The following is a 22,876-nucleotide window of genomic DNA, read 5'->3' as shown; positions in this document are numbered from 1 at the left end:
CGGCGGTTTTCCGAGTCTTTTCAGAAACTCGCAGTGCCAGCGGAAGGAGGTCGATCATGTTATGATCTTCGGTTACAGTGCTTCAGACCACTCCCCTAAAAAGACAAGTTTGGGGATACTTTGGTTAGTGAAGTTAACGAATACAAAGAGTCAAAGATGTCATAAAAAGATGATTACAAATTATAGTATGACAGTGTGAACAGTTGTTTAAGAAATAGGTTTAAAGGAAAGTAACATTAAAAACGACTTTTTTCTTACTTATCTTTAGATTAGCTGGAAAGTTGGTCGGGTTCACGTGAGAAAGAGACAAAGAAATAGACGCAATTTCCTTACAAACAACGAATTGCTAATTTAAATAGTTGATATCATAGAGAAATGACAAAAATCTTGTGACTCTAAGTCAAAACAGCATCTAAACTAATCAAGAACCGGTCGTAACCACCATTAACCAATCGGTTGATGAGATTTAATCAAACCCATATGCATGCGTGTATAAAAACTGATATTGCTATGCTTTCATCATGTGATGCATTAACGAATCAGAATGTTGCAAATACATAGAGTTCTCATCCTCTGCTGTTTGCTAATTCTCTTCTCACCTCATTCCCTTGTCTCCGCTCTCCAAAGCTTCCAGAAGATTCCGCTGCCACCTCAAATCACTGGACCCGAAGCTTTCGCATTCGATCCTCAGGGTGGAGGACCTTATACCGGAGTCTCCGGAGGCAAGATCCTGAAATACCAAGGACCAGCACTTGGCTTTACAGAGTTTGCTTATATTTTACCAGTCGCGTATGTTTTCCTATTCAATATTTGTATAGATGAAACATGCACATATTAGTACTAATTACTCAAATGTTCTAATTCACAGGAACAAGTCACTATGTGAGAAAGCAGTTGGGACTTTTCTTGGTAACATTTGTGGTAGACCGGTCGGTTTAGCTTTCAATGAGAAAACCGGAGATTTATACATAGCTGATGCATATTTGGGTTTGTATGTGGTTTCATACCGCGGTGGCCTAGCCAAACGCCTAGCCGATAGTGCAGCCGGGATTCCTTTCCGGTTCCTTGACGGTTTAGATGTGGATCCGGTGACTGGTATGGTTTACTTCACATCTTTCAGCACAAGATTTGGCCCGAGGTTAATTGAAATTTTAATGTGATTTGGTTTTGTACCGGTTGGATTTGGTTTGGTCAAATTGATTTGGTTTTGGACTAATTTTGTTTTGTTTTCCAGTCAACTTGTCTTGGCGGTTGCTGTAAAAGATACGTCAGGGAGGCTCTTTAGGTACGATCCAAAGACTAAAACCGTCACCGTTTTGTTGAGCGGTTTAAGTGGCTCCGCAGGATGCGCTGTGAGCTCCGACGGAGGGTTCGTTCTGGTGGGAGAGTTCTTGAGGAATCGGATCTTGAGGTATTGGATCAAGGGTCCCAAAGCCAACACGTTTGAGATTTTCGTACCGTCGATACCGGGTCCGGATAACATAAGGAGAACAGACGGTGGAGATTTCTGGGTCGCATCAAACTCGGTGAAGCTTATCGTGGTGCCCACGGAACCATCAGCTGTGAAAATCAGTTCCGACGGTGAGATTCTCCAGCATATGCCTCTCGGTGAATATTACGGAGATACGTTAGTCAGTGAAGTTAATGAATATAAAAACGTTGTTTACTTGGGAACACTCACGACCACTTTTGTTGGTAATTTGTAATCAAGGACAGTAATTGTAAAGTTTTTCATTCTTTAAATTTTAATCCAGCAAAATTACAGTGATTAAATCAAAGATCTTTTATGGAGAAACACAAGTTAAGCCATCCATGATCTTTTTCGTAATGTTTATCCATATCTTGTTAACGTGTTGCTTCACCTTCTTCTCATCGTTTTGAAATACATTGCACAATGCCTTGACGTAGAAAGGTGGGAAATCTCCGTTTATTTTCCAGAGGTACGTGACGACCTCTATTACTCTTTCCTCATCGCAGGGAAAATCTTTCTCAACATTTGATGGGGAAGGAGAGAGCATCCACCCGATCTCTTTTCTTGTGCAATTTTCAACATTTTCCTGAGCTAAGGACTAAGGAGAATGCAGGAATTGAGAGAAAGGCTACGAAGAAGATAATATAATAACGTTGATTGTGGTCTTTCATTGTTGTTTCTTAGGGAGAAAGTTTATGTACGGTGCTTATACATGTTTGAGAGTAGCTTATATATATATATATATATATGTTTGAGAGTAGCTGAAACTGTAAATAGTTTAAGCCTTGTTTCACATTAACTTCATATCCCATTGGTTACGGTGATATCAGTTTGAATTTCATTTGTAAAGTTTTGACTTCAAAGACTTTCATCGGTTTCTTTTACTTTCATCAGTTTTACTTTCATCGGAATCATTGGAGAGAGCTGAGGTAATCTTTAAGCAAATCAATGATGGGAGTTGCTAAAGAATATCGGCCTAGTTGCTGAAACAAGATTCCATCCATTCGAGCTTGAACTCCCTCCGTGATTGTTAATTCATCGAGCAGTCCTTTCAATGTTCTATCAACTCCAATCACTGAGCTTCCTACACCGCTTAAGATATCTGGTAGTGATGTAGAAGGTCTTGAAAGCTCAACAAGAGTTACCTGTATTTACCACAAGAAAGAGCAAAGTATCAAATATCATCTACTTTGTGCTTTTTTGGGTTTTAAAGATTTGTTACGAAGATGAGTTCACTGAAGCAAAAGAGAGTTTTAGAGGCGAACCTTCCTATCAAGAGGAATATTAGCTTTCTGCTTAGCGATGGCTAGAGCTCGGGACAGCCCACCGAGTGCATCTACTAGACCACGAGAATGAGCATCCTTACCGGTCCAGACTCTGCCTTGTGCAAATTCTTCCATCTTTTCGACCTAGGAACATGGCAAGAAGAAACTTTTAGCTTTGTTAAAACATAGGAATACAAGAGAGAAGACTAGATTGGACTAAACGGAAAAATACAGGCATCGATCTGGATAAGGCTGCTTTATCTCGGAAAAGCTGGTATGCATGCTGTGCAGACTTCTCAAACAGTTCTGCTTCCTCTGGCCTGTAAACATCATTTTGTTGTTTTTATTGTGAATGAAAGGAATACATAGGTTCTTAAAAGATCAGTTTCGAGGTTCGAAATTGAAAAAAGACAAAAACCAAATTGGCATCAATTGGGTGAAAAAAGAAGTCTTAGACGGTTAGCGCCTAACTAGGTAATAAATCGTTGTTATAAACAGAGTAAGGTCACTTACTTAAAAGGTCTTTCCTCAGCCCCCAGAAGCTCAGCATATTTTCCTCTAGATATAGTTTCCTTGTTGAATCCAATCTTTTCGTATAATTTGGCCAAGGTAAATCTTGCTGCGACAACAAGAACAAACAAAAGAAATTAAGCATGGCGAGGGTTGGTGAATGAGATAGTTGTACAAAGATTCAGAGCACAATGTTCTCTTTGGCAAGTTGATAAGTTGATAAAAGAAAGATCACCTGTGACAACTCCAATTGAGCCAGTTAATGTCAAATTTTCAGCAACAATGGTGTTTGCCGCCATTGCCATGTAGTAGCCTCCACTTGCTGCCACATCTGACATTGACGCGATGACAGGTTTTGTTTCAGCCAATAGTTTGATCTCCCTCCACATTCTGTATACCATTACGAATTACGAAGTATTATAATAAAGCCAACAAGAATTTCCAAAGCTATTTAAATTCAAATCCACACATGACCTCCAGGCTTGATAGATATGAGACTTGCAAGTTACTAGATGGTTAATATAGCATTCCTAATCCATTCTCTTTGATTTAAAAGATAGCACTTCAACTTCTAACTTCCATTGACGAAAAATAATATTAAAGTAATGAGTCTGGTTCATCATGTTAGAAGGTGAAGCCAAATCATCCATGAAATGTTAAATCACACGAGCATATTGTAGGTATAATTATACAACATTGACAACTAGTAAAACTACTTACAAATCAGAAGCGAGAGCATCGCCTCCTGGACTATCAATTCGGATGATGGCAGCCTTATATTTTTTGGACTCTTCAAAAGAAAGAGGAAATAGAAAGGGCTGAGCTGCTGTTGAAGAAAACAACAGCACAAATGTAGATGGAAACGTAAAAATAATAAGTGACCCACCTCTTACACTGCGGATCTTCTCAATTAGTTGTTCTGCTATGATAGCTGAACCAGGAGTGCTTAGCGGACCCTTAACCCGAGAAATGCTCCCCCCTGCTCTAATAATAGCTATTTGGTCTCGACCGCCACTTAGACCAAGAGTCCACTTCCTAACACCTGAGTATTTCCTGTATAAAGTATATCAATCGAGAATATCTGCACGTTACTAGCCTGTAAAATTGATAAAATTGCATGAGGCTAACATTGAACAGTAAAGCGATATCAAAAAATCTTTCCTGCAAATATTACATACAAGTAAAATAAGAAACAGAAATTTGAAGTCAACTAAGTATGCATACCTCCATTTACTAAATAAATCACATACATCTATTCATCCCAAACTGAGAACCAAAAAAGAAGACATATCTGATCTACATTTTGTTGAATTACAATCTCGAGTCGGTACGCCACCAGGTATTCATTTCTCCATATCAGAACTAACTTAAACTCTACCTAACTATGCGTGAACCACCTAAGACCCATTATGTATACATTACTCATTACTCCATTAGTAAAAGGCTTGAGTCAAGTGTACATGCAAAGATAATAGCTCTATATTCAGCAAGCCTCTGTTTGAAAATTCCATATAGTAAGAGTAAATTACTTGTAATCAACAGTAGGAAGCTTTTTGTCTTTTTCGACTCCAAGCCTCTCTTTCAGCATCGATATAACCTGCAGGAGCATTAAAAGTGAATGATATAGATAAAAAAAGTAGGGGGCTGGTATCTAACTCTGTTTTGTATAGCTATATAAGGGATTCTTTATGACTATTGTCCATCCCAATAATCTGAGAAGACCAAAAGATCCAAGAAGAAAAGTTTACGAATAAAGGAAAAACAACAATGATCATCACTTCTGGCTTCTGGGATCAAGTGGAAGGTACTGAATTCCATCTTTACTATGAGCATGGTATTACCTCATCATCATACCGGATGTCCTTTATCAGCCCCTCTTCCTTTAGCTTTTCAATTTCGTAAACTCCTTGATTGATGAAACTTTCAACATCTTCTCGCTTTTTTCCTGCATAGTTCTAAGCAGAAGCCATTCAGAAAAAATAAGATGTTACAACTCTAACAACATTGTGAAACAATTCTAGCACCTGTTGAGTCAGAAACACCATCCAGCCAATTTGCATAAATGTTATCAAGTAGCACGCTCAGCATCTCATAATTTTCCTCAGATATACTTTTGCGGGAAAGCTGATCTCCAGCACTTTTGTATTTGCCAATCCTTTGTACTTGAGGTTGAATCCCCACTTTCTCGAAGACACCTATATTTAAGAAAATTAAGCAGTTCACGATAAATGCGCCAAGTAATGATCCAACAACAACTTTCTCAATAAATTAAGGATTGTCCGCACACAGTATGAGTGCTTATAGTTCTGTATGATATAGACCACAGAAAAGACTTTTCATGACTTAAGTGATATACTGAGCCAAAGAAGAAACAATCCCTTACCTCCAAGAAAAGATGCTTGAGCAGTCAAACCATACAGAAAGGAATAGGCACTAGGCGGGGCATAGAGCTCGTCGCATGCACAGCCAAGATAGAATTCCTTTAATCCACATATGTCGATATATCCAACAATGAATTTACCTAATAAAGATGTGTTTGATTAGCTCAATAAACTCAATCGGAAAGTTAAAAACTCTGATACTTGACAGATAATACAGATTCAGGAGTTACCTGATTTTTTAAAATCCAATATATGCCTTCGAATTTCTTCAACCTTACCCCACCCGCAACTCAAAGGCTCAATGTGAAGGTAGACTCCAGCAATACGAGGATCATATGCCGCTTTCAAGAAATTTTCTGAGAGTTGCGGCAGAGAGAGGCCAGAATTGAAACGACTCTTTAGCTGATCAGAGATCTGAACATAGAGAAAACAAATTCAATTTCAACCGAACTGGAATATAACAAGATCCCAATAGGCCAATAAGGAGTTCTAACTCCCAAAGGAGATCACATCAATGCAAAATTTAATACTATGTAGCCTTCGAAGTCAGCTAAGTTCACTAACATTGCTACCGGAAACCTAAAATTAACAGTCCTCCTACTAATGCCACAGCGTCTAAGAACGACAAGGATGAGAAGAGACGAACCTGGCCGCGCAATGTCATGGTCAAGACGCTTCCCTTACGAATACGCTGCCATGGAAACGCAAATAGCATCCGCAGCTTCACAACAAAACTCTCCCAGGCGTTCCTATCCACATACTCCGTTTCTCCGGTCGGATAGTCCTCATCTCTTTCCCGTGGAACTCCATCCCGTAGCTGTTCCTCCTTCTCCGCCGAGGAAGAAGAAGATGAATCGTCGAAAGCACGAGCCGAGAATCTCCGATTGTACGGAGAACGAAGACGAGGTCCGATATGTGAGAATTGGGGATTCACGAGGAGAGGTCTTCTGTATAAAGCCGACGCGGAGATAAGTGACATAGTACCGCCGCTGCTAAATCTTGGAACTACATGAGGCGCGTGAAGAAGAAGTAGCTTCGCCATTGTCTCTCTCTCTCTCTCACCTGAAAAGAGAAGAGAAAATTTCCAGTGGAAGAAAAAGAAAAAAGAAAGTGAAGAAGAAGAAAGAAAGAGGATTGAGAAGGGTACAGTTTCTTCCACGTCGTCACTGCTTCACCGTGTGTGACGTGTGACGGTCAAAGTCGTTACGTGGACTAACAGCTCAAACTGAATCCAATTTCGGTTCATTTTAAACCAGAGTAATATAAACCGAAATTTGGATTAATTGCTAATTATTTTGGAAACCGGTTTAAATTTAATGATAAATGTTCGGTTCGGTTCGGTTCGGTCCAATGATTCCAATTTTTGAATGAATCTGGTATATGGTTTACTGTTTGATGTCTCTAGTCTTAGTGATTTCTTCTGGGAGTCAGCATCGCTAGTTTTTCTATAAACTTCCGTCTTGTTGTTTCTCCATCATCTTTCTTACTCTCTCTCATTGACTGCTTCGAAAAAATATCTCCAACTATATTCTTGCTATCGTATTTCTGGGTTCCGGAGAATTCGGAAATAATCTCCGGCGACGTTTAATCCCCCGATTTGACTCTTCTTCCGGTATGTGAAAACTGAAACTTTGATTGCTCTTTGATTCCTTTGTTTACGATCAGATTCTTTATCTTCTGAGAGTCTTTGTTTGATTCACTTATCTTGATCGCATGAACCAAGTCTTCTTGAAGTCATGTTGAAGCTCAAAATCTTGCATTTTTGGAGTTTCTTTTATCACGCATGTCTATGATTTTTTCCCCATGTTAAATTGATTGAAATGTCTGCTCGTGTTTTGATCCGATTAGCCTAATATAGTCGATTCTTAGGTAACTGTTCTTATTTTGATCCGATTAGACTAATATAGTCTTTGTCTGCAATTTGGTTAGCTTCCAGATTCTCTTCTTCATTGCAACTTTTGGGGAGGCAATGGCGCTCGATAATTCTGTTGCTCTGTCACCTCGCCGACGGCATGGTTTGCTGCGGGATCAGGTTCAGCTTATCAAAAGAAAGGACTCTGGCAGATATGAGATTGTTCCAATTGAGGATCCATTGTCTTTTGAAAAAGGCTTCTACGCTGTTATTCGTGCTTGCCAGTTATTGGCTCAGAAGAACGATGGACTCATTTTGGTTGGGTTAGCTGGTCCTTCTGGAGCTGGCAAAACCATTTTCACTGAGAAAATTCTCAACTTCATGCCTAGTATTGCTATCATAAACATGGACAACTATAATGATGGTTCTCGTGTGATCGATGGAAACTTTGATGGTATGCACCACCTCTATGTTTTACACCCTTATTTCTTGTTATGGCTTGATATAAAGAACAAGTGTCTGAAAAACGTTTTGTGATTCTTTTATATCTGGTTGCAGACCCACGGTTGACTGACTATGATACACTTCTTGACAATATACATGGCCTAAGGGATGGCAAACCTGTTCAAGTTCCAATATATGACTTCAAGTCAAGTTCCCGAATTGGTTACAGGTACCGATTTTCCCCGTTGGTGCATATGTTACTGTTGATAACTTGTGGACAGACGACATTTTATGATGGTGATGCCTGATGGAGAAAGTGATTATACTTATTTCATTGATTTCATTTAAACGTTATAAAGATTCCTTCACATCTTTTAGGGGGAAATTGATTTATATGTTAGTTGATCAGAGCTACTCATCTGCAATGGCTTATCAGTTTCTTTCGTGATTTGTATAGAACACTTGAGGTCCCTAGCTCTCGCATTGTTATTCTTGAAGGCATATACGCTTTGAGTGAGAAGCTACGGCCTTTGATAGATCTTCGTGTCTCTGTCACTGGTGGAGTGCATTTTGATCTTGTCAAGCGTGTTTTGCGGGACATTCAACGCGCTGGCCAGGAACCTGAAGAAATCATTCACCAGATATCTGAGACGGTTTTCACGCTAATCTTTGCTATCTTTTATTTTTGAGCTCTGATTTATCACCCTTGCTGAGTTGCTGTCATGCCGGCTGTTTAAGGTCGCTTCAAATATGGATAGAACATGAATGATGAATTCTACTGTTTATTTTGAGTTTTAAGACAGTACAATTTTGCTTATGTCTTTTTCTCCAACCAGGTTTATCCTATGTACAAGGCGTTTATTGAACCTGATCTGAAGACTGCTCAGATTAAGATCCTTAACAAGTTTAACCCCTTCAGTGGCTTTCAGAACCCAACATATATTTTAAAGGTTACAGAATTTATATTGTTCAAAGTGGAGTATCTTTGCGTTTCATATAATCGGTGACTAGCTGTATTGTAACAGCGATACCTTCCCGGTGTTGAGTGAGTTTTGTTATCTTATTGTAGTCAACGAACGATGTAACACCTGAACAAATGAAGGCAGCTCTGTCTGAAGATTGTAAGGAACGTACTGAGGAAACTTATGACATATATCTGCTACCACCAGGCGAGGATCCTGAAGCATGCCAATCATACCTTAGAATGAGGAACCGGGATGGAAAATACAATCTCATGTTTGAGGTTTGGCCAATACCTGTTTCTTCTGTATAAACACATTTTAGGAACTCATGGGCAGAGTTTAGTCTCATATGTAAGCTGAACGAATGGGTGTTGCGTGTTGGATTGATGAATGATTACATTTACCGTTCTATGCATTGCTTTCAGGAGTGGGTTACAGATCATCCATTTATCATATCACCCAGAATAACCTTTGAAGTCAGCGTTCGTCTTCTCGGAGGATTAATGGCACTGGGCTATACCATTGCAACGATCTTGAAAAGAAAAAGTCATATCTTTGATGATGACAAGGTAATTGTGAAAACTGATTGGTTGGAGCAACTAAATCGGACATATGTTCAGGTAATATATACTTCTCTTGCTCTCCATAAAAGTTTACACTCTCTTTAAGGTGGTAAGTTGAAATTAATAGTCATTTTTTATCAACTCTGTTATGAAGGTACAAGGTAAAGACCGTTCCTTCGTCAAAAATGTGGGAGACCAACTTGGATTGGAAGGTTCATATGTTCCACATACATATATCGAACAGATACAGCTGGAGAGTCTTGTAAATGATGTTTTGGTATGTGTTGTGATTACCGCACGCAGATCCAGTTGATTATATGTCATGATGGTAATGTTATATGTCCGGTTTCCATGGTCATGTTTCAGGCTTTACCAGATGACTTGAAGACAAAACTTAGCTTAGATGATGATACAGTTTCTAGCCCTAAAGAAGCCCTCTCAAGAGCTTCTGTTGATAGTAGAATGAAATATCTTCACGGGTATCTTCTAATCTCTTCTCCTTGATTTGCTAAAGTTGGGAAAAAGACAGAATCTAAGAATAAAGACACCATATGGTCAGGGAATCATCTGACTTGTGTAGTGATGCACGTCTTAACAGCGGTGTATCAAAGTCTTACACAAATCAAAGACACAAAGTCTTGCCTAACTTGACAAGACTTGCTGTTAACAACAGAATGTTAGATGCCAGGGCCCTTGCTTCACCGGCCACTCTTCCAAATCAGGTAAAGCGGTCTCTTTGTTATTTTCTCCTGAGATCTTTCAAAATATTTGGTTCTGTTGTTGCAAATTGATAGTTGGCTTACGATTAAATCACTGAACATACGGTGTTCTATAGGGTTTTATCACTCAGCTCTCGGACCAGATATCAACACTGAACGAGAGGATGGATGAATTCACATCCCGCATTGAAGAGTTGAATTCCAAGATCCCGAACAGGATAGCGGCTTCAGGTAGTCAACATAACTTGGCTTTACCGATCGAAAACGGTAATGGGTCTGCCTTAGCGCTGTCCTCATCAGCATCTCAGCTCGTAAGGGAATCTCCTCTGACGGAAGAGGTATGTTTACAAACTCTCCATAATCAGAATTACATACAGTCAGCTCTCTATTAATTGCTATACTCCAATAGACAACAACAGAGCATCAGAGAGAGCTTTGGACTCAACTGAGACAATGGAAGGGTCTATCCATGAATAATAAGTTAGAGATATAGAGATCTTAGCTCAAAATTTGCGAAATATTCATTTTTTCTTCATGATTTTATTGACTTTTCGTCATCTGAAACAGGTCGTACTTGTTGCTCGTGGACAGCGTCAGATAATGCATCAAATGGACACCCTGAGCAATCTTCTTCGGGAGTATGTTGGAGAAAGGACTCGCATAGAGAGACTCGACAGCAACAGAACAAACAGCACAACACAAAACCTCGGATCTTCTACTGTAACTATTCTTCTTGGTTTGGCCATTGGCTGCGTTGGCATTTTTGCCTACAGTCGTCTAAAATAGTTGCTGTAACAGTTGGTTACTTCACTGTGAAAACCCAGGCTTTTTGAAATAGTTGCAATGATGTAAATAACATGGTTTGGGATACACACTGGACAAATTCAGTCTTGACAATGTAAGCATAAAAGACTGATACGGTTTACATTACCGTTTAGAAAGACTCAACACTTTTTCTCGTGGAAGTAACTGGAGTCCACAACGAAACATGAGGCCGTAATATGTCCTTATGTTATACACAGTAGACGAAGCAAGTTCTTTGACATCTTCAGCAACTTGATCATAGTCTGCCTTCAGTTTTTCGTGAATGTTTGAGCTTAGTTCTCCTTTCGCAGGCTTTGTTAAAACCAGATGGGTAGATAACTTGATAATAGATTGTGCTAACAGCTAACATCATAATACTATAATAATGTCTTATGGCATAATTCCATGGTATACTTCATACAAACTTTATTCTATTTCACATGTTTGAAAACTATGAGCATATAAGAAGATCCCTAGAGCCGAGCAGCTGAGCCTTCAGCACGGTTATGAGAACATAAGTAGTTCAGTGACTGTAGCCAAGATACCAAAGATGGCTTGCGAATCACATCGTCTGACTCAGCCACTTGACCATACAATTCACCAAGCACCATGTTCTGTCTTTCTTTCGGTAATTTTATTATTAGCTGTGCCAATGACTTCATCAGATATGGCAACACCTGAACCCCAAAAGTATGTAAGCACATAGTATTAGCATCGGAGCACATAAGTCATGCTCTAGTAGCTCAATTAAATGGAAGAAACTTACTTGTATATCAACCAAAGAGACAAGTCGCAAAAGCAGCTCAAATATCTGATTACCAGGATCAGACTTTCTTCCTTGCAGTGATTCAGAGCTAAATGTAGAAGCCTTCTCAACAAGGCTATGAATAGAATAAAATATAGCAGGACTTCCTGCAGGTAGATGCCGGACCAAGGTTGCAACGCCTGAAGCTAAACCTTCGAAAGGTGTGATCTCAGGATAAACCTGCAGTAATTTCAACAAATCATATATTAGTATTGATGATGAATAAACCGAAACAGAGCTAGCTTGCATCCATTTTTCTGTTTGCTTAGGTACCTCCAAAGATCGTTGCATGTAATAGAAAATAAGGTGTTCTTTGAGTTGGTCTCTTTCGTCCTCCTCTGACTCACTCGCTGAAGAGAGAAACGCTACCAATAAAGTATGAGATGCTCGCGCCACTTTTCTGTTAGGATGTCCAATATATCTAGCCACAGGATTGTTAAGGAATAAAAAAGATGGTACTCGTAGTTAAACAGAACAGGGTAAAAGACATATCGATCGATCTTTTCCATAGGATACAAAAACATGGTTGATGCAACAACTCTCCTGAAGGCAGAAGCAGATAACCGTCCAATGCAAGTTGGGATTACGCGAAGGTAAAACAATATTCGAGATGTCTGCACATCATCTCTTGACCATTCGTATTCTATCCGCTGTGTAAACAAGTCTGCAGAAAGAACAAAAAAATATTTCAAATCTTACTAATGTACGAGCCTACAGAAAATTATGAATATGGAAATTGCAGAAACAATTGATTTCTCAAACCTTTCGGATTAGTTAAGCTGTCATAGGTAGGAATGGACTCTACAAATGATACACAAGCAGCATCATTCTCCTGGACACATGAAATCACCTCTCTAATTGTCTCCATATATTCAGGTAAACGAATATGCCTAAAATACTCTACACAGGAGAACGAAACTAATATTTTAACTGATGTCTCCATCTTTCTTTCTTTCGACACTATTGGTTTTAGCCATTGTTTCGTAACAGCTAGCGCAAAGACGACAACCATAAGAAAAGATGATTCTGCAATTTTCTCTATGTCCCCAAGCAATGTATCTTCTATACCACGAAGTAACAGAGCAATTTGACGGTGCTGTAAGTAGAGATTTTGACAGAAATCCCAAATCATGTTCTCCACAATATACTTATTCTCTTCACTTGCTGATGAATATTGATTGCAGAAAGCCCCAGTTATGGCCCCTGATTCCTTGAAGAGAACGTCAGAAAGATGCTCCCTGACCCATATGAGTCTTGGTCCAATAGGATCTTTGCCAAAAGCTTTGCAAAATGAATCATATATCTGGCCTGAAGGAAATACCTGAGTTATCAATGCAGAAGCGAGACACAAAAGCAGAGGAGCAGAGGAAGAAACAGGCCCACATCGAGCCAATGCTATAGCAAAGTACTTCAACATGTGACCTTCTCTCTGAGTAGTTGGCAGTGTAACATTAACATTGGAAACTATAAGTTGAACTACAAATTCTATTCGCTTCTCAGCTGAATTTCTTAGTTTAGAAATCTCAAAACTCTGCGCACCACGACTGAATCCTGCCGCGGAAGCTCTCAGTACCCCAGCTGCCGCCATGAAGACAGCAAGAACAGTATACTTTTCCTTGGAAGTCTCTAGTACCTCGTTTGTAAAAAGAGAGATCTTGTTGACATAATTAGACCTCATATAACCTGACACAACCCACTCAATCAAATGAAGAACCATCAGACCATAAGTGACACTGCCACGAGGACCCTCACTTTCAAACCAAACGCCAAACAAGAAATCCAATAGTCTAACGTAATGAACATCCAACGAAGAAGATAAAGCATACCCAATTCCCGCAAGCACTACAGGAACAAGTTCTTCTTGACATCCCACCAATGAGCACTCATCTTCCAAAAGCCTGCACAGCAACTCCAAGCATAAGACTTTCAAGTCTCCTGACAGAGAAGGAACACAAGCAAACGCACCAGAGACCAAAACGCTCTGCGCTACAAACGCTGCTTGGATATCACGCTTATCATCAACAACACCACGAATAGCCTGAACCGCAGAACCAACAAGAGCTTGAGACGGTCGAAACGCTTTCCTAATCCACACATAGAGCAATCTAAGAACAAGCGTGTAAGACTCAGACGGAAGAGATACATCTCGTGAAGCTAGTATAGAAATAAGAAGCTTTGCTTGGGGATCCGCAACATGGATAGTGGACTCAGAGCTCACCAAAGCTCTCAAAGCTTGAAGGTAACGTGTATCAAAGTTGTGGTTTTGAAGAGATTCGCGAATCTCAGACCATGCTTGAATAATTGACCTCGCTGATGGAGCAGAGTTTTGCTTCACCAAGTCACCACCAGAGACACTACCTCCTCCACTCACAGTCCTTAACCACTCTTCCAGGAAAAAACTGTTGTTAGCTTTTCTCGCCATCTCTCTTAACTAGGACTGATTCAGTAGATTCTCATCAAGTATAAGCCCTATCACCACAACAGATTATAGGGTTTGATTCAGAATTGAAAACCCAGAAAATTTCTCGCTGAGATAACAGTGAAAAAACGAAAATTTCGGGATAAAGTCATCAAATTGACTCTTTCAAAATATGCAAACCAAGATACAGAAGCGACGAAGTCGAACAATAGCTTCAAATTATTCACAAAACCCCCAACAAACGTTCTGCAAAAAAGGATTTGGCTAACGCAGCCGAGACGGACACTTGCAAGATTTGATTGTGGTTAAGGATTAACCAAATAACAAGAAAACCGGAGATAAAACCGCATGGTTCGAAGTAAACCGATTGTTAAATGTCTCTTTGTTATCATTACAGCGATTAATAAATGTCTCGTTTCAACTTCAGTGAGGACATAATAAATGAAGTGTAGTTTGTAGTTTGCGAAATGAGAAGCACATGAACGAACTCATTTCATCGTTGTCTACACTTGCCTTGGAGAAAAGTTTGCACAATATATGGAAAAGGAAACTAATTAAGTCAACGCTTCACGTGACTTTATTAATATCGATCGATCTACTCCACAGTCCAGATTCACCTCTACAAAGCCAACTCATTTCATTTCCCTTAATTAACTGAGCTTTGGTTAATGTCAAGTCACAATAAATGTGTACAAACGGTAGAGGTTGAATCTTGGGGTACAAATGTGTACCATGATCATCAAACCATGATGTTTTATTATTATTACAACCTATTCTCCAAATAATAATTTAAGTAAAAAACAAATATGTAAAAAGATGACTAAATTTCATCATTACACATTTACATAAATAGTGAAAAAAAAAATTCACATGACAAAAGAAAGAAAAAATAATTCAAGAACATATACGTACCAAGAAAGAATAATAGCTTCGTACTATAAATTAATCTTTCTAGTAATTAATATACGTGTTTTACTATATCTTTGTGGGGAAAAGAATAATTAAAAGGAAAAAATAAGAAGACAATCAGTGGTGCAAAGGGTTTGGACCAGATGGGACGAGCCGTTTCTCAACTCCATATCTCGGGTCGATCTCTGATCCTCCAGGGGGAGATACTTTCCGATGATGATTACTCCGTTGAAGATCTTTCAAGAACGGTGTGAAGTCAAACTCTTTCATCGCCAAAGCTCTTCTTCCCGGCTGGTAGTAAAAGGGCGTTGAGATAATAACCGGAGAAGAAATAGAGCTGAAACTAACAAATAGAGAAGAAATAGAGACGAAGAGAAGAAGAAGAGAGATCCGTAGAAGAAACCCTAAGACACGTGAGACTTTATTTTTGGCCATGGAGATTAAAGATCATAGGACCATCGAAGGGAGGGTACAGAGGAAATATAGTGTTAATATATATACACTTATACGTATGTTATGTACAGAGAAAGAGGGAGAGAGAGATGTGAATTGGAGACAGCGTTTTCCAACGAAGAAACTTCCTTTGCGTTCAAGGAAGAAGAGGGCTCATTAAAGTTGTAGTTCATTTAAAGTCAAACCTCTCATCATATACTATTATTTTATTTTCACATTTTTTAATGTACAAAAGCTTAATTAACAAGATACAAAAAGAGTGGAACATAAATTTAAATTGCATAATAAGTTCAAGTTATGATAAGATATATATTAAGTTTTTTTTTTTGTTAGCACATTGAATTATTGATGTTTTTGTTTAATATGAACAAAACAAACAAGATTGTCTCATTAACGAGCCACTTATAAAATAGCAAAATTGATTACAAAATATAAAAGAAATTAGGAATTACGAAATGGTGGTTTTAGATTATGTTTATTGTCTTGTTGCGCATAGTCAGTAAGTTTCTTTTAAAACCGGAAGATGAAGATAGTAGGACGGATTCATTACTTCATGTATTGATGAGACAAAAACAAAAGCATCTAGCGAAAATTAATCCACAACCTATGCATTTTTGTCACTCCACACGCGTTTATGAATAAAATATAGAGTTTATAGTACTCGAACACCGATGCGTATTACATCCTGGAAAATCTCAGGTCCTTTGTTAATTAGACTGACTTGTTTTGATAGAACAAATTTCCCCGGCATATCTCTTTTCATTGCTCACTCATTAAGAGCACCACATCCTTTCGGAGGCTCACAATTATGGGACAGTATACAGGATGATGGCGAAGCCTAGTAAATGCCACTAAGAGCTGATAGAAACAACCAAACCAAAACTTATGTTTATCAGAACAATTAGGTTGGAAGTAAAAAAAAAAAAATCAAAAAAGGCTCAAGAATCCAAATAGAGAGAGATTCACATGTGATAAAACTTACTAGGTCATTCACATCGTAGAGATACTGCATACGGGTGGCACGAGGGATGGTTTTAGCAACGGAGGAATGCAATAGCTCCTTTAACGATGTCACTTCCATACGGTAAGAATTAACTTTGACAATATCATCAGGATCTCCTGGAGTGAGCGCCTCCTTAATTTGTGCCGATATGTTCACTACCGACGACCATAAACCTTTTTTGTCCTGTGAACAAGATATAGATATCAAACCCGACATCATAGGGACACTGCAAAAAGAGTTTGACATCATAAACTTACGGAGACCTCCTCATCAGAGGATGATGTCGACTTTGGTGGTTCAGCAACATGGCTAGATTGCCAGTGGGCATAGTACTCAAACCAAGTAGGAAAATATGATTTGGTTCCGCTGCTATTAGCTGCAGGAATAAGCGGTGGTGCAGGTTCTTCCGGTGTCTGCTCATACAGACTTTCATCTGGCTGCATTTTATCATATGCCGTATATAAAAATGAATGAAAAATCTGATATCTCAATCTGAACAAGATAATGATCGGAAAGAGTTTACCTTGGTAGTCAGCTTCCGAGCACCAAGTTTGCCCATCCTTTTCGCACCAATGTTTTGTTTCCTATACTTAGTGTGAATAACTGCATTAGAAGCTATAGGCGAAGAAGTCACACCAGTAGCTGCATGTTTGACAGGTAATTCTTTCTTGGCATTAGATGCTGAGGTAACAACGGGGCGAGAACTAGTGGTGTCTTGAGCAACTTCTTTAGCAAGAAGATGCCTATACAAATCAGCAGCTCTTGAAGTGTACTTAGCCTCGGTTTTGCCACTATCATCTGTCCATCCATGTTCCTTGAAGAACCACTGAGCGCGTTTGTTGCCACCAAACATCATTGCCCTGAGCTCTGAGGAGCTCCATGAGTCTAAATTCGTTGATCTAGAAACAAACCGGAGAATTACCACACACAAAAAAAAGCTCATCTAAGAACATATAATTTGGATTTGTTGAGGAGTCGAATCAGATGCTGAATTGGAGTAAGAAAGATTTTGTTGTGTAATACAAAATTAAAATAAAATAAAATGTTTTTACCTAACGAAGCTGATATGAACACCGAGACCCCGATGAGTAGCTGAACAATCGATGCAGAGAAATATTCCATATGTAACCGATGCCCAGGTAGCATTCTTCGCACTACAATCGAAGCAGAACCATAAACAAAAAACAGTTATGATTCCCAATCGACAATCTGGGCTCAGATCAAGAACAAACACCACACACAATCAATCAATCAATCGAATAGAGAAGTAGATCAAAACCTTGTTCTCGGATTTTGCTTTGAGTTTTCTGAAAACAATATCTTTATCGGTCAGATTGTCAGAAGCAGCAGCCATCTTTGTCGGCGAACTTTTAGGGATTTTGCAGAGAGGAAACAATATGATAATAGGATATCACTTTTTACTAATCATATCTTCTTAAGTGTTGCTATTTAGTTTTAAATCACTTATTAAAACAATTAAATTTTACTTTTAATAAAAAAAAAAGAGTTTAGTTATTAAAAACATTTATCTTAACTCCAGCATTCAAATCTCTCTTCTTTTTTTTTTTTTCTTTTTCCCTTTTAAAATTTTTTCTTTAAAAAAATCTGATTCTAAGATCTTATTATATAGGCCTTGACTGGATGTGGTTTTTCAAATGGTTTTTGGTTTTAGATTTTTCAAAAATCTATTTTTTAACCATTCAAGATTTTATGAAAAATGGTTTCCCTAAAAAATAGGAAATCCAGATTCTTGAAGATTATACTAATTTCTTAACAAAATCCAAAATCCCACTTCAATGAGTTTTTGAGATTTCTTCTACGAAATATTTTTTCTAATTTTTCATTTGTTTTTAAATTTATTTTGCAAAATCTAAAAACCAAAATCTAAAAACTAAAATCTATAATCTAAAAACTACCTAAAATCTCTCGAACATTCATCGCCATAAAGTTAGATTTTGAAGGTTAGCCATTAATAAGATTTTAATATGTGTCAAGTTTATATTAATCTAATATGAAGAATTTGAGATTATAACCAAAAAAACAAAATATTTTCTTTTAAACAATACAATATTAATAATGTAAGAAGATAACTATAAAAAAATATTACTATATGCGTCTTTTTCTAATACTGTATTTTAAATTTAATGTAGTATTTTTAGATTGTTTTATTTAATTTATTTTTTCACCTTTAAAGTATTTGGGATTCATATATTATCTTGCTTGTAATTTTCTATGATTTTTATATTTATGTCAAATTAATCTTTATAATTTTTATAATTAAGTTATATATATAATTTTCACAATATTGCATGGACTAGGAGACCAATTAGTCGTATTGAGAGACTTTTTGGGATGTGCCTTCTCATACAAAACTTGTGTGGTTCATATTAAAAACTGTTATGGGATGTGCCTTCTCATACAAAACTTGTGTGGTTCATATTAAAAACTGTTATGGGAGTTAAAAAAAGTAATTAAAATTCAATAAAACCATATAAGGTTATTTAATTTGTTTGGTCAAGAAGTTCATTTTTTGCTTTGAACATATATATAGATGGAAGTAAATCACCTGACATACATACTTAGATCCTTTGAATACTAAACAGTCAAACTTTGCATTTAATATATAAAGAGAGTGTTACTAATTTTCTTCTCTGCATGTTGTAGTAACTTGCCTTGCCGTTATTTCATTTTTCTTCTCGCTTCTCTCTCTCTCTCTCTCTCTAAATCGAAATTACAATGTCCATTAGTAACTATATGTAATTTTTATTAGTAACTTACATATTGCTAATCTTTTAATGTATATTTTATAGTTTGATTAATTAAAGCCTCAGTCTCTACACAAATGAGTACGGGACAAAAGGAAAGCTATAACTTAACCATCTGTAATCAAGAAACTGAACATATTCTTTGTAAACGACACAATTTTGACAATGGCCAAGCTAATTGTAAAAGTTAAGTTAAAGATGATATTGTACATCCCTACTATTAATCGAAAAACATTTTAATAAAGTAACCTTAGTTTTGTTGGCAAAAAAAAAAAAAAGTAACCTTAGTTTTATGACCAAATAATCGATTTTTAAAAAGGGTACAAACGAAATTTCTATGCCCATGTAAACGGATAAACACGCGGGTCATTTTGACCCGGTGATCTAACCCGGTTTCATTTCATATTATAATCTCAGCCGTTCGTTTTTATTTTGAGCAAAACACCTCAGCCCTTCATTCTCTAAGTTTATGAATAGAGAGACATAAAACCTAAAAAAATTATTTTTTCGCCCCCTCGATCTTCGTCTCTCCGATACTGAATCCCTAAAGAAAGGAAGACCATCACGATTTTTAATCACCCAACCCAGTCCACGATTCCCAGAGAATTGGAACCAGCATAAGTGTGAGAAGAAGAGACTTTAAGCGAATGGTCTGAAGGAAGAGAAGAAGGCAAAGGAAGAAGATTCAGAATTTACTCAAGCGTCGTAAAGATACTAAGGGTATTACTTCATTTTACTCTTTTAGATCTAGATTTTTAATCTGTGTCGGGTGATTAAAACCAGGTTTAAGTGAATTTTTTTTTCTAAATCTTGATATGTTTTGGTTTTGGGTTTTTCTCTGGTCATCAGCACGATTTTAAGATGAGATTAAATTACTACTAATTTTTAATCTTAAAGAGAGAGAGAGAGAGTGATGGTGATATCGAAATACAAGGTGGTCTTAGCGTTAGTGTTTTTGCAGTTTACGTCGGCTGATTTCATGGAAGAACTCAATTCCACCGTCTTCGTTGTTTACCATCAAGCCAGAGCCACTCTCTTCATTTGCCCCATCTCTTTCCGCTTGGTAAGTTCATCAGTTTTTTATCCATCCATTTGAATTATATTACATTGCCACATGAATATTGATGAAAATCCATTTCTATGTGAATTGGTTAATTAGAAAAAACAAAAACAACCTTTTCTGGGAGTAAGAGGCTTTTGGTGGGTGGCTCTCATGGCTGTTGTTGAATCAGATGCCTCATTTTAAAGGGATTGACAACCAAGCCAACACCCCCGTTAGTTATTCGGCTGCTTCTTACCTGTCATTGGTACATTCGCTTGGTCCCTTTGGTTGATCCTTCAAATTTTGATTTGATTAATTAATAGACAGATTAGGATTGTCTGAATTGGAGGTTTGATTAGTCTAAGTTATAGATAGATTGCAGCTTTTATTTAAATAATTTGTAGAATTTGGTTATTTAAGTTGCAGGTTCTTTTTTTTTCAGAATATATAAGTGAGAATTGATTTTAGAGGACAAGGTGTGAAAGCCGTACAACCTGCTACAAGATACCAAGAGTGAGTGTTCAGCTTTTCGTTATTTAAATATGTGTTTTCATGTGTCCCTTTCAATGATTCATATTTAATAATTTTCACTTTGATCTACTGTTCTTATGAATATAATCTACTGCTTTCTGATCCTCTATCTCGCTTTATGCAGAAGCTGTTGGTGCAACTTACATGGGATCAGTTGGAAATAATAACTACAGAGATCTAATGAAGAAGTATCTACAACAGCTGGTTTCAATGTAAGCTGATTCTCTGGTTTTCATGTTTTTAGTTTTATTTGAGTCCATGTACAGCAGGTGGTTGGTTTCTCTATGAGAATAGTATAAAGTTATTAGTTATAGTAAAAAAATCATAATAAAAGTGAAATTAAAATGACATGTGGTTTTGTATCAGGTCACCATCATGGCAATGAGTCTTCGTCAACTGGACCTTGCGATGCTTGTGTTGTAATGGAGAAATAACCTGTTCAATGGTCTTGGAAAACCAGCAGCAAAATTCAAATGCTGGACTACGTCAAGTGAGTTTATTTTTGTTTGTTTGAAGTGTTATTGTAATTTGGAAGCAAGAATATGTTGTTTGGTATTAACTAAGCTTAGATAGTCGCTATATTGTGGTAGGTGAAAAGATGCTTCTGAACATGTTTTGAAGCAGTGGTCATATGGAGATGGGACTGATGTACAAAATACATATGCAATGCTATGAGGATGCTAAGCTGTTGAAAGTGTTTCCTGAGGTAGTGAGGTGAACTTGATGTAATAGTGGTGTGCGTTGGGTTTGCATTGCAAGGCAAACGTTAGTGAAGGGATTGAAGCCATTTGTGAGTTTGCTAGAAGAGGCTGAAGAAGAGGAGTGAGTGAGATGCTATGTTTTTTTTGTTTTCACTGTATAGTCTATTCTAATAAAACAAACACAATATATTTGGTTCTCTTAAGGCCAAATCCAAATGATAAGTGGAGAATATTTTTGTACTCACATTATTGTTTTTTTATTAACTTTTTTTACATCATATCATTTTGTTTGTTCGTAAGATTAATATCAAATCTAAATGATATATCTGTTTCACAACAATGATAATTTGGATATCTTTTTTTTTTCCCTGGGACTGGACATGATTTACCAAACATAAACAAACTTTGAGAAATATTTTGATTAGTTTAGAAAATATACACATAACAAAATATACACATAACAAAATAATTTTGATTATTATGTTAATCATTAGAATTTGAATATCTGAAAGGGTTTATTGTTTTTTTTTGTCATCATTGAATCCACAAAGCCCGATTCATAGCCAATTCCTACTATGCAGGGTGATGCTACGCGGAGTAATGCGACTTAGTAGAGTCGAATTTCGGTGGGATCGGTCGCAAAAGTGGTGCTGTAACCACTTGACTAAAGACACCCTATAGTTTATTGTTTTACCTAATATATGTCTTACTAGGGTTGTTTGAAGTAATTTAATTTACTAAGTACATATACTTTTAGAATCCATAACTAATTTTGATTAAGTCCAGTTTATTTATGGTACTAGGGCGAGAAATAGTATATGCCAACTAAAACGGGTAAAACGGATAATTAAATTATGTTATATTCGAACGAGTTTTCAAAAAACAAAAAGAGAACATAAATTGTAGATACAAGTATGGAGTTGAAAAATTATAGGAATTTTAAATTCAAGCCTCAAATTTTCACTAATTTAGGTAAGGGTTGATTATGCGACAGGTAATAACCTAATTTGGAAAATGTAGTTTGAGAATTCTTGATATTTTTGAAAATAATTAGATAGTTTTTGAAAATTATAATTCATTTTTGGATAATTTCAAAGAACTAACTAAAACTTAAATATCCAACAAAGAATTTGAGTATCCAGTCTAATTTCTTACCAAATCTAATTAATAAACATTGTCTAATGAGTAATTGTTTAAAGAAAACGATCATAGGACATAAAAATTATGATGGATACATTACTGGTGAAGACAACGTTGGATTGGATGGGATGGGACAG

General features: G+C 37.2%; 5 protein-coding genes, 1 long non-coding RNA gene and 1 pseudogene across 15 annotated transcripts; 3 read left to right on the top strand and 4 right to left on the bottom strand.

The window, feature by feature from the left end:
• Positions 1 to 389: 389 nt before the first annotated feature.
• Positions 390 to 1,743, top strand: LOC104751269 (protein STRICTOSIDINE SYNTHASE-LIKE 12-like). Its single transcript, XM_010473188.3, has 3 exons — positions 390 to 789; positions 869 to 1,138; positions 1,235 to 1,743. The coding sequence occupies exons 1-3, from the start codon at positions 545 to 547 to the stop codon at positions 1,704 to 1,706; spliced, it is 987 nt and encodes a 328-aa protein (XP_010471490.2). The 5' UTR covers positions 390 to 544; the 3' UTR covers positions 1,707 to 1,743.
• Positions 1,744 to 2,245: 502 nt separating this feature from the next.
• Positions 2,246 to 6,816, bottom strand: LOC104751268 (serine protease SPPA, chloroplastic). Of its 2 annotated transcripts, none has more exons than XM_087490771.1 (13): positions 6,274 to 6,816; positions 5,858 to 6,041; positions 5,630 to 5,767; positions 5,271 to 5,441; positions 5,088 to 5,191; positions 4,776 to 4,843; positions 4,133 to 4,299; positions 3,967 to 4,036; positions 3,482 to 3,636; positions 3,250 to 3,355; positions 2,969 to 3,056; positions 2,737 to 2,880; positions 2,246 to 2,616 (listed from the first exon to the last, which is right to left on the bottom strand). In XM_087490771.1, exons 1-13 carry the CDS (start codon positions 6,667 to 6,669, stop codon positions 2,383 to 2,385), a joined length of 2,025 nt encoding a protein of 674 aa, XP_087346897.1. In that variant the 5' UTR covers positions 6,670 to 6,816; the 3' UTR covers positions 2,246 to 2,382. The 2 variants fall into 2 exon arrangements, with proteins under 2 accessions (XP_087346897.1, XP_087346898.1); XM_087490772.1 differs by having other exon boundaries at positions 5,088 to 5,201; positions 6,274 to 6,757.
• A 220-nt stretch (positions 6,817 to 7,036) lies between these two features.
• On the top strand, positions 7,037 to 11,132 carry LOC104751266 (inorganic pyrophosphatase TTM1-like). 4 transcript variants are annotated; one of them, XM_010473184.3, is made up of 12 exons: positions 7,037 to 7,239; positions 7,557 to 7,933; positions 8,038 to 8,152; positions 8,381 to 8,576; positions 8,760 to 8,873; positions 8,993 to 9,166; positions 9,311 to 9,505; positions 9,603 to 9,725; positions 9,815 to 9,927; positions 10,047 to 10,170; positions 10,284 to 10,505; positions 10,735 to 11,132. In XM_010473184.3, the coding sequence occupies exons 2-12, from the start codon at positions 7,597 to 7,599 to the stop codon at positions 10,951 to 10,953; spliced, it is 1,932 nt and encodes a 643-aa protein (XP_010471486.2). In that variant the 5' UTR covers positions 7,037 to 7,239; positions 7,557 to 7,596; the 3' UTR covers positions 10,954 to 11,132. The 4 variants fall into 4 exon arrangements, with proteins under 4 accessions (XP_010471486.2, XP_087347809.1, XP_010471485.2 ...); XM_087491683.1 differs by having other exon boundaries at positions 8,381 to 8,661; XM_010473183.3 differs by having other exon boundaries at positions 7,040 to 7,239; positions 10,008 to 10,170.
• Positions 11,133 to 11,284: 152 nt separating this feature from the next.
• On the bottom strand, positions 11,285 to 14,702 carry LOC104751267 (uncharacterized). The gene is made up of 5 exons (XM_010473185.3): positions 12,539 to 14,702; positions 12,293 to 12,440; positions 12,050 to 12,197; positions 11,738 to 11,956; positions 11,285 to 11,648 (listed from the first exon to the last, which is right to left on the bottom strand). The coding sequence occupies exons 1-5, from the start codon at positions 14,196 to 14,198 to the stop codon at positions 11,445 to 11,447; spliced, it is 2,379 nt and encodes a 792-aa protein (XP_010471487.2). The 5' UTR covers positions 14,199 to 14,702; the 3' UTR covers positions 11,285 to 11,444.
• A 298-nt stretch (positions 14,703 to 15,000) lies between these two features.
• LOC104751265 (CLAVATA3/ESR (CLE)-related protein 13 pseudogene) lies at positions 15,001 to 15,808 on the bottom strand (annotated as a pseudogene). Its single transcript, XR_015585350.1, has one exon. The product of XR_015585350.1 is annotated as a CLAVATA3/ESR (CLE)-related protein 13 pseudogene (transcript).
• Positions 15,809 to 16,081: 273 nt separating this feature from the next.
• Positions 16,082 to 18,157, bottom strand: LOC104751264 (putative ADP-ribosylation factor GTPase-activating protein AGD8). Of its 2 annotated transcripts, none has more exons than XM_010473179.3 (6): positions 17,840 to 18,157; positions 17,613 to 17,714; positions 17,084 to 17,459; positions 16,818 to 16,997; positions 16,540 to 16,743; positions 16,082 to 16,415 (listed from the first exon to the last, which is right to left on the bottom strand). In XM_010473179.3, exons 3-6 carry the CDS (start codon positions 17,414 to 17,416, stop codon positions 16,317 to 16,319), a joined length of 816 nt encoding a protein of 271 aa, XP_010471481.2. In that variant the 5' UTR covers positions 17,417 to 17,459; positions 17,613 to 17,714; positions 17,840 to 18,157; the 3' UTR covers positions 16,082 to 16,316. The 2 variants fall into 2 exon arrangements, with proteins under 2 accessions (XP_010471481.2, XP_010471482.2); XM_010473180.3 differs by having other exon boundaries at positions 16,824 to 16,997; positions 17,840 to 17,989.
• Positions 18,158 to 19,759: 1,602 nt separating this feature from the next.
• On the top strand, positions 19,760 to 21,877 carry LOC104751263 (uncharacterized). Of its 4 annotated transcripts, none has more exons than XR_761756.2 (7): positions 19,760 to 20,045; positions 20,287 to 20,388; positions 20,485 to 20,632; positions 20,810 to 20,880; positions 21,023 to 21,110; positions 21,265 to 21,388; positions 21,489 to 21,877. It is a non-coding gene; the product is annotated as an uncharacterized LOC104751263 (long non-coding RNA). The 4 variants fall into 4 exon arrangements; XR_002035793.2 differs by having other exon boundaries at positions 19,764 to 20,045; positions 21,472 to 21,877; XR_002035794.2 differs by having other exon boundaries at positions 19,789 to 20,045; positions 21,468 to 21,877.
• The last annotated feature ends 999 nt before the right edge of the window (positions 21,878 to 22,876 follow it).

The sequence above is a fragment of the Camelina sativa genome, chromosome 16 (genome assembly GCF_030686135.1).
Source record: "Camelina sativa cultivar CO46 ecotype springtype chromosome 16, ASM3068613v1".
NCBI lineage: Eukaryota > Viridiplantae > Streptophyta > Magnoliopsida > Brassicales > Brassicaceae > Camelina > Camelina sativa.
This window is presented reverse-complemented; position numbering and strand designations above follow the sequence as displayed.

What these genes read in the sequence shown, in the direction of transcription:
- LOC104751269 (XM_010473188.3), top strand. Translation starts at nt 545, where the DNA reads ATGTTGCAAATACATAGAGTTCTCATCCTCTGCTGTTTGCTAATTCTC. An exon ending in GCTTATATTTTACCAGTCGC is followed by an intron (nt 790 to 868) that starts GTATGTTTTCCT and finishes TCTAATTCACAG; the next exon opens with GAACAAGTCACTATGTGAGA. An exon ending in AGCACAAGATTTGGCCCGAG is followed by an intron (nt 1,139 to 1,234) that starts GTTAATTGAAAT and finishes TTTGTTTTCCAG; the next exon opens with TCAACTTGTCTTGGCGGTTG.
- LOC104751268 (XM_087490771.1), bottom strand. Translation starts at nt 6,669, where the DNA reads ATGGCGAAGCTACTTCTTCTTCACGCGCCTCATGTAGTTCCAAGATTT. An exon ending in CCATGACATTGCGCGGCCAG is followed by an intron (nt 6,042 to 6,273) that starts GTTCGTCTCTTC and finishes CTCTATGTTCAG; the next exon opens with ATCTCTGATCAGCTAAAGAG. An exon ending in ACATCCGGTATGATGATGAG is followed by an intron (nt 4,844 to 5,087) that starts GTAATACCATGC and finishes ATGCTCCTGCAG; the next exon opens with GTTATATCGATGCTGAAAGA.
- LOC104751266 (XM_010473183.3), top strand. Translation starts at nt 7,597, where the DNA reads ATGGCGCTCGATAATTCTGTTGCTCTGTCACCTCGCCGACGGCATGGT. An exon ending in GATCGATGGAAACTTTGATG is followed by an intron (nt 7,934 to 8,037) that starts GTATGCACCACC and finishes ATCTGGTTGCAG; the next exon opens with ACCCACGGTTGACTGACTAT. An exon ending in TAAATCGGACATATGTTCAG is followed by an intron (nt 9,506 to 9,602) that starts GTAATATATACT and finishes TCTGTTATGAAG; the next exon opens with GTACAAGGTAAAGACCGTTC.
- LOC104751267 (XM_010473185.3), bottom strand. Translation starts at nt 14,198, where the DNA reads ATGGCGAGAAAAGCTAACAACAGTTTTTTCCTGGAAGAGTGGTTAAGG. An exon ending in CAGCTTAACTAATCCGAAAG is followed by an intron (nt 12,441 to 12,538) that starts GTTTGAGAAATC and finishes TTCTTTCTGCAG; the next exon opens with ACTTGTTTACACAGCGGATA. An exon ending in TCTCTTTGGTTGATATACAA is followed by an intron (nt 11,649 to 11,737) that starts GTAAGTTTCTTC and finishes TTTGGGGTTCAG; the next exon opens with GTGTTGCCATATCTGATGAA.
- LOC104751264 (XM_010473179.3), bottom strand. Translation starts at nt 17,416, where the DNA reads ATGATGTTTGGTGGCAACAAACGCGCTCAGTGGTTCTTCAAGGAACAT. An exon ending in CTCGGAAGCTGACTACCAAG is followed by an intron (nt 16,998 to 17,083) that starts GTAAACTCTTTC and finishes GATAAAATGCAG; the next exon opens with CCAGATGAAAGTCTGTATGA. An exon ending in CCTCTGATGAGGAGGTCTCC is followed by an intron (nt 16,744 to 16,817) that starts GTAAGTTTATGA and finishes TCTTGTTCACAG; the next exon opens with GACAAAAAAGGTTTATGGTC.